This window comes from Heptranchias perlo, chromosome 2 (assembly GCF_035084215.1).
Source record: "Heptranchias perlo isolate sHepPer1 chromosome 2, sHepPer1.hap1, whole genome shotgun sequence".
NCBI classification, from domain to species: Eukaryota; Metazoa; Chordata; class Chondrichthyes; order Hexanchiformes; family Hexanchidae; genus Heptranchias; species Heptranchias perlo.
Window position 1 is genome coordinate 132920838 of NC_090326.1, and position 13779 is coordinate 132934616.

The following is a 13779-nucleotide window of genomic DNA, read 5'->3' on the forward strand; positions in this document are numbered from 1 at the left end:
GCATCTCATCCGGTTACTGGCGACCTCGAAGTGAGACTAAATTATACACACCGCTGCAACACCCACATTCCTCAGGAATTTACTATGAAGGAGGGGGGGGGGGAAGGAAAGGGGGGGAAAATAGGAAAACCAGCTTCATTGTGGTTGGGAGGGAGAGCCAAGCCTCCTCCTATCGGCACAAGATCTGCTCAAAAACCAGTTTCACACGACTCTAGTCTTGGAGCCACTTTTTATCTTCAATTTTTCCCCATCGTTGCCCAGCCCAGACAAGGCGATTAATGTTTCTCAATCAATTGAGAGATGGAAACCTCTCCAATAATTCGGTATATAAAATCAACACTGAACTGTTTTCAGAGCAAAAACATTAAAGAAACACCAAAATATATATTATACACACAGAGGATCGTTCAATAGTGTAAAGGTCCGTTCCGTGAGCACATCCGACCGATAAATACAAAGCAGGGAAGGGGAAGAGATTGCCTCAAAGAACAAAAGCTTTCAATAAAATTATTAAATACAATTGTAGAGCGGGCGACTCACAGCGGAGAGTGGAAGCCGTGAGGGGGAGAGAGGAAACTGTTGAAGAGAGCGAGAGCCCCGCCGATTACCCCGGGAATCAGGGCTCGCACATGAGTCACACAGACCGGCACACCCTGCAGGGGCTGAATACACACAGAGATTGAGTTGAAATGTGGTATAAAACCCAGCGGAACCGCCGCTACGGCCACCGACTCCTCCACAAAGTGAGTTAAAAAAAAAACACACACACACACACACGAGCCTCCGCCTCCAGCCCAGGGCCAAACTCGAATCACTTGAATTTAAATCAGGAGCCGAGGCCCGGGGCGGCGGGGTGAAGGCGAGTGTCTGGCCGGCCCCGGGTTAGGGAGAGGGGGTGCGAGTGTGGAAGGACGAGCCGGGGGCGGGAGGGTGAGGGACGAGAGTACGGCCGACCCGAAGACGGAGGCAGACAAGAGTACTGGCCGGGTGCCGCTGGGACGGTGAGCGGGGCTGGGGGGGGGGGGGGGGGGAAGAGAGAGAGAGGAATTGCTGCCGTTGCCGCCGTGCCCTCGGTCCTTCCTTCCCTCCCGCCCCCGCCGGCGGATCAGGCTCCCCTCCCGACCTTTACCTGTATATAGTTGGTCTCGCAGTAATCCGCCACCCGGCCCAGGTTCTGATAACTCTCTATCAGCGCCCTCTTGCCGGCGGGGATTTCCTCCTCGAGTAACATCTGCAGCTCTGCCATCTTACATCTTTCTGCATCGCTTTATTACTCGCTCGCTCCCAACCGCCCGAGTTACTCCCTCCCTCCCAACCGCGCCGGGGACTGTGGGATTCCGCGCCTCGCTCTCACACCCCCGCGACCTCTCACCTCCCTCGGCCTCGTGTAAGCAAAGCATTCTGGGGATTGTAGTCTCCCCGCCCTCTCAATGCTGCAGGCTGAGCAACGAATGACCTGGGCTTCACACCTGACATCTTCATGTCTTCAGCTGCCTTTTCGAATAAAAACTTCAGAAGGAGGAGCTAAAACAAACAAGCGCCCCCCCCCCCCTTTCAGAGGGGCACAACCAGTAAGGAATTAAACCATAAAACAGAGGGAGGAAATATTAAGGGGATTAGCATCTTTGAAAGTGGATAAATCACCAGGGCGGTTTGAAATTTATCCCAGGCTGTTAAAAGAAGCCAGGGAGGAAATAGCAGAGGTTCTGACCACCATTTTCCAATCCTCTCTGGCTACAGGCGTGGTACTGGAGGACTGCTAACGCTGTACCGTTATTTAAAAAGGGAGAAAGGGATAAACCGAGTAATTACAGGCCAGTCAGCCTAACCTCGGTGGTGGGCAAATTATTGGAAACAATTCTGAGGGACAGTATTAATTATCATCTAGAATGGCACGGATTAATCAAGGACAGTCAGCATGGATTTGTTAAGGGAAGGTCGTGTCTGACTAACTTGATTGAATTTTTTGAGGAGGTAATAAGGAGGGTCAATGAGGGTCGCGCGTTTGATGTAGTCTACATGGATTTTAGCAAGGCTTTTGACAAGGTCCCACATGGCAGACTGGTCAGAAAAGTAAAAGCCCATGGGGTCCAAGGAAAAGTGGCGAGTTGGATCCAGAATTGGCTCAGTGGCAGGAAGCAAAAGGTAATGGACAACGGGTGTTTTTGTGACTGGAAGGCTGTTTCCAGTGTGGTTCCGCAGGACTCCCTACTAGGTCCCTTGCTTTTTGTGGCATATATTAATGATTTAGACTTAAATGTAGGGGGCATGATTAAGAAGTTTGCAGATGATAAAAAAATTGCCGTGTGGTTGATAGTGAGGAGGAAAGCTGGAGACTGCAGAAAGATATCAATGGACTGGTCAAGTGGGCAGAAAAGTGGCAAATGGAATTCAATCCGGAGAAGTGTGAGGTAATGCATTTGGGGAGGGCAAACAAGGCAAGGGAGTACACAATAAATGGGAGGATTCTGAGTGGTTTAGAGGAACAGAGGGACCTTGGAGTGCATGTCCACAGATCCCTGAAAGTAGCAGGACAGGTAGATAAGGTGATTAAGAAGTCTTACAGGATACTTTCCTTTATTAGCCGAGGCATAGAATGTAAGAGCAGGGAGGATATGCTAGAACCGAATAAAACACTAGTTAGGCCACAGCTAGAATACTACGTACAGTTCTGGTCACCACATTACAGAAAAGATGTGATTGCACCAGAGAGGGTACAAAGGAGATTTACGAGGATTTTGCCAGGAGTGGAGAATTTTAGCTATGAGGAAAGATTGGATAGGCTGGGTTGTTTTCTTTGGAACAGAGGAGGTTGAGGGGAGATTTAATTGAGGTGTATAAAATTATGAGGGACCTAGATAGACTGAGGTACCTATTCCCCTTAGCAGAGGCCAGGGGACATAGATTTAAAGTAATTGGTAGAAGTATTAGAGGGAAGTTGAGGAGAATTGTTTTCACCCAGAGGGTGGTGGGGGTCTGGAACTCACTGCCTGAAAGGGTGGTAGAGGCAGAAACCCTCATCACATTTAAAAAGTACTTGGGTATGCACTTGAAGTGCCATAACCTACAAGGCTACGGACCAAGAGCTGGAAAGTGGGATTAGGCTGGATAGCTCTTTTTCGACCAGCACAGGCACGATGGGCCAAATGGCCTGCTTCAGTGTCGTAAATTTCTATGATTCTATGAACTTGTAAAATTAAATAGTAATATTGCACCTAGTGTCCAGTATGCTCTCCAATCCCTGCGGCGCCCACCGGTCACAGAAGGCCTCAAGAGTACCAGCGGACACCACGTGCTCATGTGTTTAGATGCTGCTGAATTCGTTGCGTACTCCCCAGCATTTTCTGGTTTTGTTTTTGGAGTTATGCTTCCAGTTTGATGTCAGCGCTGCAGTTACACTGTCATTTTTACTTTGTTTCTGCAATTGATTGCACACGCATGAATTCCGAAATATTATCAATTTTATGATTTCTGCTTCATAACAATGCAAAAATGCAAGTATAACTCAGGGGCTGGATGGGTAATCTGAATCGTGAATGCATTATAGCTGTAGTGAAGCCTGATTATAATTTCAGCCTGTCTGGTTTTGGGTACAGAGCAAGAGAACCACACCACATCATGACATTGTAACTGCAAGACCTAACAAAGCTATCACAGGAGAGGTGTTTTCGTTGAAGAGTCCAGTGCTTTTACTGCAAACTATTACTTTTATCCACTCCACTTTACATCATGTTTTGGTAAGTTTGTGAAGCATATGAATATTCATAGGAACAGGAGTAGGCCATTCAGCCTCTCGAGTCTGTTCCGCCATTCAATTAGATCATGGCTGATCTGTACCTCAACACCATTTATCGCCTTTGTTTCATATCACTTGCTGCCGTTTCCTAACAAAAACCTATCGATCTCAGTCTTGAAAGCTCCAATTGTCTCATTATCCACAGACTTTTGGGGGAGTGAATTCCAGATTTCCACTATCCTTCGTGTGAAAAAGTGCTTTGTAATTTCACTCCTAAATGACCGAGCTCTAATTTTAAGATTATGCCCTCTCATTCTGGATTCCTCCACCATTGGAAATAGTTTCTCTGTACCTACCCTATCGAATCCCTTAATCATTTTAAGTACCTTGATTAAGTCTCCCCTCAACCTTCCAAACTCAAGGGAATACAGCCAAGTTCATACAACCTGACCTCATAATTTAACCCTTTAAGCCTGGTGTCATTCTGGTGAATCTGCACTGTACCCCTTGCAAAGCCCATATATCTTTCCTCAGATTTAGTGCCCAAAACTGTACACAGTTCTCCAGATAGGGTCTTGCATGTGTGTGTCATCAGACCAAACATTGATGATAATGCACATATACAGGAAACCAGCAATAGCTTTCAGAATGCATCAGATTCACCTGAAAGAAGGAATAATATAACTACCTGACCGGTGTACCTTGAAACAAATACCAGTCTCATACTAGTATATAATAACCCAGTGTCAGAATGGCTAACTGTCCTGAGACCAATGATAGAATGCATGATTGCCCCTGTGTATATTAAAAACTAAGATCTGGAGGACTCTTCTCCCCCGACTTATGGGTCAGTGAATAAAATCATTCCTCAGCGTGTACTGAACAGGAATTTCCAGGTTCAGTCGTCAGTTTGTGTTGAGTTAGCTGATCTCTTTTTGGGCGATGGTAGGGGTGATACAATTGTTTTTTTTGTCCTCAGGCTGAGGTAGGGGGAAAAGCAGGCCAGGTATCCCATTTTTGGTAACTGTCCAGTGACTTCTGCTGGGAAGCACCCTTGCCCAGACATTGATTGAAGATTGGACTCAATGTACTGAATGGTCAATGACCTAGATGGTAGGCTTATTTCACAATTTTTCACCATAAATTGTGATAACACTATTCAGACTAATCCTGGGTTCCTGGCCCAAAATAAAATCTTCCAATAATTTTTATTTTACCCTATCTATATACACAACACAATCTATTAATTTATTAAAAGTCTCGCAACTACATGCACTTTCTGTTGTCACACTTCCTGTACCATAATTTTATCACACCTAAGTCTTGCTTTTGTCACATTTTGTCACATCTCTATGATGCCTGGGTTTTAATTATAAAGTGTACATACTAACAATTATGCATACCCTTCAGTCCTTCTGATGCTAGGTGGTGCTGCTACCGCTTCAAACTAAAAGAATTTTAAAGAATTACAAAGAATATACAGCACAGAAACAGGCCATCTGGCCCAGCAGGTCCATGCCGGTGTTTATGCTCCACATGAGTCTCCTCCCACCCTACTTCATCTAACCCTATCAACATATCCTTCTATTCCCTTCACCCTCGTGTTTATCTAGCTTCGCCTTAAATGCACCTATGCTGAACCACTCCTTGTGATGGCGAGTTCCACATTCTTACCCTCTGGGTGAAGAAATTTCTCAATTCCCTATTGGATTTGTTAGTGACTATCTTATATTTATTGCCCCTAGTTCTGGCCTCCCACAAGTGGAAACATCTTCTCTACATCGACCCCATCAAATCCTTTCATAATCCTATCAGGTCACTCCTCAGTCTTCTCTTTTCTAGGCCAAAAGCCCTAGCCTATTTAATCTTTCCTCATAGGTATTTTTTTTTATTCGTTCATGGGATGTGGACGTCGCTGGCGAGGCGGGCATTTATTGCCCATCACTAATTGCCCTTGAGAAGGTGGTGGTGAGCCGCCTTCTTGAACCGCTGCAGTCCCTGTGGTGAAGGTTCTCCCACAGTGCCGTTAGGAAGGGAGTTCCAGGATTTTGACCCAGCGACGATGAAGGAACGGCGATATATTTCCAAGTCGGGATGGTGTGTGACTTGGAGGGGAACGTGCAGGTGGTGTTGTTCCCATGTACCTTGTCCTTCTAGGTGGTAGAGGTCGCGGGTTTGGGAGGTGCTGTCGAAGAAGCCTTGGCGAGTTGCTGCAGTGCATCTGTGGATGGTACACACTGCAGCCACTGTGCGCCGGTGGTGAAGGAAGTGAATGTTTAGGGTGGTGGATGGGGTGCCAATCAAGCGGGCTGCTTAGTCCTGGATGGTGTCGAGCTTCTTGAGTGTTGTTGGAGTTGCACTCATCCAGGCAAGTGAAGATTATTCCATCACACTCCTGACTTGTGCCTTGTAGATGGTGGAAAGGCTTTGGGGAGTCAGGAGGTGAGTCACTCGCCACAGAATACCCAGCCTCTGACCTGCTCTTGTAGCCACAGTATTTATATGGCTGGTCCAGTTAAGTTTCTGGTGACCCCCAGGATGTTGATTGTGGGGGATTCGGCGTTGGTGATGCCGTTGAATGTCAAGGGGAGGTGGTTAGACTCTCTCTTGTTGGAGATGGTCATTGCCTGGCACTTGTCTGGTGCGAATGTTACTTGTCACTTATGAGCCCAAGCCTGGATGTTGTCCAGGTCTTGCTGCATGCGGGCTCGGACTGCTTCATTATCTGAGGGGTTGCGAATGGAACTGAACACTGTGCAATCATCAGCGAACATCCCCATTTCTGACCTTATGATGGAGGGAAGGTCATTGATGAAGCAGCTGAAGATGGTTGGGCCTAGGACACTGCCCTGAGGAACTCCTGCAGCAATGCCCTGGGGCTGAGATGATTGGCCTCCAACAACCACTACCATCTTCCTTTGTGCTAGGTATGACTCCAGCCACTGGAGAGTTTTCCCCATGATTCCCATTGACTTCAGTTTTGCTCGGGCTCCTTGGTGCCACACTCGGTCAAATGCTGCCTTGATGTCAAGGGCAGTCACTCTCACCTCACCTCTGGAATTCAGCTCTTTTGTCCATGTTTGGACCAAGGCTGTAATGAGGTCTGGAGCCGAGTGGTCCTGGCGGAACCCAAACTGAGCATCGGTGAGCAGGTTATTGGTGAGTAAGTGCCGCTTGATAGGACTGTCGACGACACCTTCCATCACTTTGCTGATGATTGAGAGTGGACTGATGAGGCGGTAATTGGTTGGATTGGATTTGTCCTGTTTTTTGTGTAACCTCTCATTTCTGGTATCATCCTAGTAAATCTTTTTTGCACCTTCTCCAGTGCCTCTATATCCTTTTTAAGGTGTGGAGACCAGAATTGTTCCCAGTAGTCCAAGTGTGGTTTAACCAAGGTTCTACACAAGTTTAGCATAACATCTTTGCTTTTCAAGAAATGAACCCCTGTGCTTGGTTTGCAATTTTATGGTCTTATTAACCTATATCGCTCGCTACTTTTTGTGATTTGTGTTTCTGTCCCCCTAAATCCCTCTGCTCCTCTATCCCATTTAGACTCTTATTTTCCAAGGAGTATGTGGCCTCCTTATATTCCTACCAAAATGTACCACCTCACACTTATCTATATGGAAATTCATTTGCCAATTACACGCCCATTCTGCAAGTTTATTAATGTCTTCCTATATTTTGTCGCAGTCCTCCTCAGTATTAACTATATCCCCCCACCCCACTCCAGCAATTTGGTGAAATTCGCAAATTTTGAAATTGTGCTTCTGCTTCCCGAGTCCAGATCGTTTATGTATATGGTGAACAACAGTGGTCCCAGCACTGATCCTTGTAGAACACCACTTCCCACCTTCTGCCAGTTTGAGTGACTACCTTTAACCCCTACTCTCTGTTTTTTGTGTTGTAGCCAGCTTTCTATCCATTCTGCTACTTGTCCCCTGGCTCCACATGCTCTGACCTTAGTCATGAGTCTACTATATGGTACCTTATTGAAGGCCTTTTGAAAATCAAATATATTACATCTACTACACTACTCTTGTCTGCCCTTTCTGTTACTTCTTCAAAGAATTCAATAAGGTTGGTCAAGCGTGGCCTTCACTTTTGAAATCCATGCTGACTATTCTTTATTTTATTTTCGGTATCTAGATGTATCTCCATTACATCTTTAAGTATGGATTCCATTATCTTTGCTACCACCGACGTTAAGCAAATTGTTCTATAGTTCCCTGGACCGGTTCTATCTCCCTTTTTAAATATAGGAATCACATTAACTGTCCGCCAGTCCTCTGGCACTATTTACTTTTCTGATGAATTTTTATATATATGTAATAGTGCATGTGCTATCTCTTCCCTTACTTCTTTTAATATGCACGGATGCAATCCATCCGGACCTGGGATTTTATCTTCTTTAAATTTGATTAATTTATCAATTATCTCCACCTTTCTACCTTAAATGTCTTTACATCTTTTTTGATCTCTTCTTCTAATGTCATGCTCACCATATTAGTCTCCCTGAAGCAAAATAATTATTTAATATTTCTGCCATTTTGCTGCTTTGCCTGTGAGTTTATCATGTGTATCCCTTAGTAGCCCTATCCCTATTCTGATTTTTCTTTTGTTATTTATGTGTCTGTAGAATACTTTACTTTTTTTTGATATTCCTTGATAATTTACTTTTGTGATTTCCTAATTGTTTTTTGACTTCTTTCCTAACCTTTTCATATTCCCTTTTGTTATCCTCTCTTTTGTTGTCTACATACTTAATGTATGCCTTTTTCTTTAGTTTCAATTTTGTCCTTATTTCTTTATTCATCCATGGTGTATCATTATTTGCTAGTTTGTTCTTGCTTTTTAGTGGAATACACTTCTCCTGGACTCTATTGATCACCATTTTAAATATTTCCCACTGCTGTTCTATTTCTTTGTTCATCAATAAATTTTTCCAATTTATTTTTCCTAGTTCCATTCTCATCCCCTCAAAATCAGCTTTTTTCCAATTTATTACTTTGGTCTTTGTATCTGTATATCCCATCTCTATTCTTTAAGTGGTCTTCACAGCTAAGTAATCTTTTCTCTCTCTTTAATATTTTCATTAAAATTAATTTGCCCCAAATTTCTTTGCCTGTTTCCTTTGGCCTCAATCTGACCTTCCCTCCAACTGGCCAAAATTAATTTCTCTGTTTTTAAGGTTTTATTCTCTTTTTAATTTAAAGTTCTTTATTTGTTCTGCTCTGTTTTTATTTCTTTTTTCTTTCACTCAGCCCACCCTTCCCTCAAGCCACCCCGCACTTCCAAGAATTCCTCAACTGTAGTTTCAACAGTACATAAACAAGCTTAAGTGGCAGAGCATAGGGGATTCCAGGGTGACTGACAGGGGCGGCACCTTGTGGTATCAAGTTCATTTGGAGTAGATGGAGAAGTACTAAGATGTTGAATGTAAGTAGGGGTGAAAGGTTGTGGCCAACTGCGAGTGAGACAACAGGGAATTAACAGTTATTGAGCTTGACAGGATAGAGGAGGATGCAGGCATAAGGTGACGGTGCAAAACAGAAGGTCCCCACCAAAACTTCCCCACAGTGCCCTTTAACTTACCATGAGCAACACCACATGATATACAAGCAGATTTCCCATGGCATTGCTTACATGAGTAGGAGATATATAAGAATAGGAGTTTTATGCAAAGTAGTCCTTATCAGCTTTGGAAGTAGTCTTAGGACCTGGGAACACTGGGAAGAAGGTCTCGAGTCCAACAGTACTGAAATGGGGTCTCAGGATCTAGCAGTATTTTGATGGTTGTGCCAAGGTCTAGCAGTACTATAGGCCAGGGTCAGGGATGGGGGCTGGGGGTGGGATCCCAAGTATCTTAATTAATTTGGCTACTCGCCAACATCATAAATGGGATGCAAGTAAGACATTAAATTGCATTTACCAATGCTGTGTCTGGGCATTAATTTTTTTCAAAGAGTTTACAACAAAAATGTCATTGCTTTAGAAGTGTAATGGATTGATTGGATACATAAGTGAGTGGGAGTGTGTCTTAATCCACTGGCAGTTATTTTCCTCTGTTCAGCAGAATAAAATAAGCAGTACTTCTAATGTACCTTACCTGAAAACTCAGTAGTTTGTCATTGAGATATTGTCACTTGTACAGTAAAGGAAACATTTGTGAATAGATAGCAATTACAAACATAATTTCACCCATACAGAATTATGAAGTAATTGTGGTGGCAATTCTGTATCTATCTAGTAAACTGACAGTATTACGACATGGATCAATGACTTGTATTTTTTTTTGTACTCATGCAGACAATTGCTTCACTTACTTCAAGAAAGGAATTACCAATAGGTCTGGGAAATGATTAATGCCCCTTAGGTGGGGGGATTGTAAACATATATGTAACAAAATTAATTTTGGTCTTTTACAATTTAAAAGTGTTGCCCAAAAGACCTTAACCTGAAGCTCTGGAAGAGAACAGAAGACACACTTAACGGCAGGGTCTCATTTAAATAAAACTTCCCAGAGTTCTGCCCGACACCCTGCCAGATTCACTACCTAGCCGGCAAGCGGGAACGGTAATTTGGCGGCAGGAGGCCGCAGCCAGGGACTCATGGGAACAGCCCCGGCAGTCAGTGGGAGGATGGGTCCTAGGGCGATCGTGTGTGACGATCGATCGATGGAGGAGGGTGGATTTCCTTGCCATCGGGGATGGGGAGGGGAAGCCCCTCATGATCAGGGATGAAGGGGTTTCCCAAACAATGGGGAGATGTTGGGGTTGGGTAGGCCCAAGGACTCTTTGAGGGGGGTTGGTGGTGCAGTGGTTGTTGTTTGAGTACTCCTGCTCCTCCTGGCCCACAAGGAGTTCAAAGAGAAGGACATTTTTAAAACTTACCTTGACCTCTTCTGGCCAGTTAGTTCCTCCCACCGTGGTTCTGCTGCCAGACAGGAGACAGATAGGAGTCCCCCTGACGACGTTAATATTACGTCGTGGTGCCGATGTGTCATTGGGCCATGACTTTTGAATCTTAAGTAGGTCCCCGCCAACATTTAGCGGGAGCCTCGTCGAGGGCCTGGATCGCCACCGTTATTATGGCAGCCGGGAACACGGTGGGTTGGAGGCAGGATTTTGATTTTCAAGATTTTAATCTCTCGCCCGACGTTTTCCTGCCCATCACTGGGGGTCGGGGGGGGAGGTTAAAATCGAGGCCATTACAAGGTGCATACAATGTGTACCTTCAGGTAGAATTGGTATGAAGACAAAATGAGAATTGTGACCTGGCTGGTGTAAATAGAATGTCTGTTATGTGATGAATGTTTCTGGAATATCCAAAACATTTTGCTTATTTTTTCAATTTAGAATCTTTAACTAACAATTTAAAAAATGGTTCTAGAGGATCTACCTGTTGCATTCTTGACCCGGCCACTGGCAACTTGGGGCTGATTTACCTTTCTCTGCTGCACATAGAGTCTGCTTAGCAACAGCACAGCCGATATTAGGACCTGCTTGGTATGTCAGGAATTGTCATGTTCTACCATTCCAAAATAATGTGTCATGCATAGCTAGCTGTGTTTTCTCTCTTTCAGTTTTTGCTCTGACTTGTTTTCTCGCCTCTTCTTTCCTGGAGCTGGCAACTCATGCAGGGGTACTAACAGTACTTTGATAACTTGCCTAAGTTCAAGGATAGAGTAAACATAGGCAAGGTAATCAACCATGGCGGGTGGTGGGATGGCGGGGGGGCTATGTCAGTGAACCTCAATGCTGTCCAATTTTTTTCTCTCTTTCCTAGGCCAATTGTAATGCCCTCACCGCCTGAAATAGGCTAATGGCACAGATCAGAAACTGAAGCTGGGACTTTCTTCGCTCAACACTGCATACTGTGGTATATTTATCCACTCAGACAACTGGGAATGCACACAGCTGGTTTTTAATTCTAATCATCTGGAGCATCATTTGGTTTTAGAGTATTTACTTTTGAATCCTAGTTTATCCCTGAGGAGTTAAAATTCCTCTGTAATGCTATTTTTAGCAGTCAATTAATGCATTTGAGTCAAATTCTTATGTGCACTATTTTAACAGTCACTAACACCCCATTCCCACCCACACAGACAATTTTCATTCCCAGATGCGTAAAACTATTTATAACCCACAAGTGGTGAACAAACTTGGTATTGCAGTGTCTCATTGTGTATTCTATTAAAACACACATTAACAGGATTTAAGTTGCAAGTCATTTTTTTTTCTCCAGAGAAGGATTATGATTAGAGCTTGCATTTATGTAATGCCTTTAACATAGAAAAAAGTTCCAAGGTGCCTTTCAAAGAGGCACTGGGAACCAAGCAGGAATTTGGGCCAAGAGTTACAGAAGGTGCCTGAGGTGGCAGTAGAAGAAGTAGGTTTTGAGGAGATTTTTGAAAGTGTGGAGAGATGTGCCAATGCAGAGATGTTTAGAAGGGTAGTTCCAGAGTGCTGAGGTATGATGCCTGAAGACTCTGTCCACTGATATTGAAGTGAAGGCGTGCACAGAAGGCCAAAATTGGAATAATGGAGAGTGCAAGCTGGCGGACAGGGCTGAAGGTGGCTGGAGGCAGGATTTGGCAAGGACACAGAGGGATTAAGAGGCAGGGATGAGGATTTCAATTGATTGTGCTGAGTGAAGGGTAGCTAGTTGAAATCAGTGAGGGTAGGAGTAATAGACAATCATAACTGCATGTATAGAAGTTTAATGCAAAATAAACCACCCATTGAACAACCACATAACTCAGGAACGTTGCATATGCAAGTGAGTTGTCACAACCCAGATGTCAGTGGTTAATTTTTTGTAAGCTATTAGTCACGATGTGAGGCCCGTTCACAATGCATGTAGACTATGATTTGTTCTTTTTTCTGTACAGTTTTATAATACAAGCTTAATACAGCTGGCATCTACATGTGCCTAACCGCCGGTCCTAAAAGGGACTGCTGCAGGCCGCCATCAAAAGGGTAAGTTGTTAAAATATAGTTAGCCGAATGTGGAGCTGGATGTGCAGGAGTGGTCCTACTCGCTCCAGATTCAAATGACAGGCCGCTGCCGGTCACTGCTCACCCCTCTCCCGATCGCAACCTCAACACCCCCTCCGATCCCTGCCATCGCTCCCCCCTCCAACCCACGTCACCACTCCCCCGCACTGATCACCGCCTCCATCCCCCTCCCGATCGCATCGCAATCACCTCCCTCCCGGTTGCCCCCATCTCCCGGTCGTCACCCCTCACAATCGGCTTCCTTTCCCCTTTAAATTCTTACCTGAGGGCTGTGGCCAGCGATGCAGCAGCTCGATCTTCCAGGTCTTTTTGCCAGCGAGCTATCTGGGGACCCCATTAGGTGTCGGCAGCTCGCCAGTCTGATGTTAATGAGGCCCGAGGCCCAATATCAGGTACGCCTCAGGACTACCCCTTCAGGTGCAGGGATTGATCCCTGCGTCCCCATTTTTAAGTGCAATCGAATTTTTGCCCCTACAGCTTTTCACATTTGAATTTAGCCGTGCGGGATTCAGCCACGGAGAAAGTTAATCCAGACTAGCACCTTAAATTATACTTTGGGAATCGGACAAGGGGACACAGGCTTAAACCCACAAAAGGTAACTTTAATACTGATATCAGGAAGCTCTTCATGCAGAGAGTGATCAACATTTGAAATGGGTTTCTGAGCAGAATGGTGGGGGCTAAAACCCTAGGATCACTTAAGAAACAATGAGATGCAGTAATGTGGCGAGCGTAGGGTCGAGAGGTGATATGATAGAAGTGCTTAAAATTCTGAAAGGTTTGGACAAATTGGATCCAAGTAAACTTTTCTGAAAGCAGTTTTCAAAGTTACTGAACTTCTCAAAGCTCTGTTCTTCAATGGAAAGCCTCACCCCGGTAATATCCCAGTGAATCTCTACTGCACCTTCTCCATTACATCTTTTCTACAATACAATGCCCAAAACTGATCACAGTACTCCATCTGCATCCTAACTAAGGTCTTGTGTTACATATTACCTTCTTGCTTTTGTGTCTTAGGCC

At 44.6% G+C, this 13779-nt stretch overlaps 1 protein-coding gene and 1 long non-coding RNA gene across 11 annotated transcripts in view; one reads left to right on the top strand and one right to left on the bottom strand.

Annotated features, from left to right (window-relative positions):
- Nucleotides 1–1315, bottom strand: part of abi1a (abl-interactor 1a) — a 134170-nt gene extending 132855 nt beyond the window's left edge. For all 9 annotated transcript variants that reach the window (XM_068007146.1, XM_068007151.1, XM_068007149.1 and 6 more), the window contains exon 1: nt 1130–1315. In XM_068007146.1, coding sequence (XP_067863247.1) covers nt 1130–1246 — 117 coding nt within the window. In that variant the 5' untranslated portion in view covers nt 1247–1315. The remainder of the gene's footprint in view (nt 1–1129) is intronic.
- On the top strand, nt 549–11955 carry LOC137344099 (uncharacterized). Of its 2 annotated transcripts, none has more exons than XR_010968136.1 (3): nt 549–743; nt 3597–3737; nt 11528–11955. It is a non-coding gene; the product is annotated as an uncharacterized lncRNA (long non-coding RNA). The 2 variants fall into 2 exon arrangements; XR_010968142.1 differs by lacking the exon at nt 549–743 and adding an exon at nt 938–1001.
- The last annotated feature ends 1824 nt before the right edge of the window (nt 11956–13779 follow it).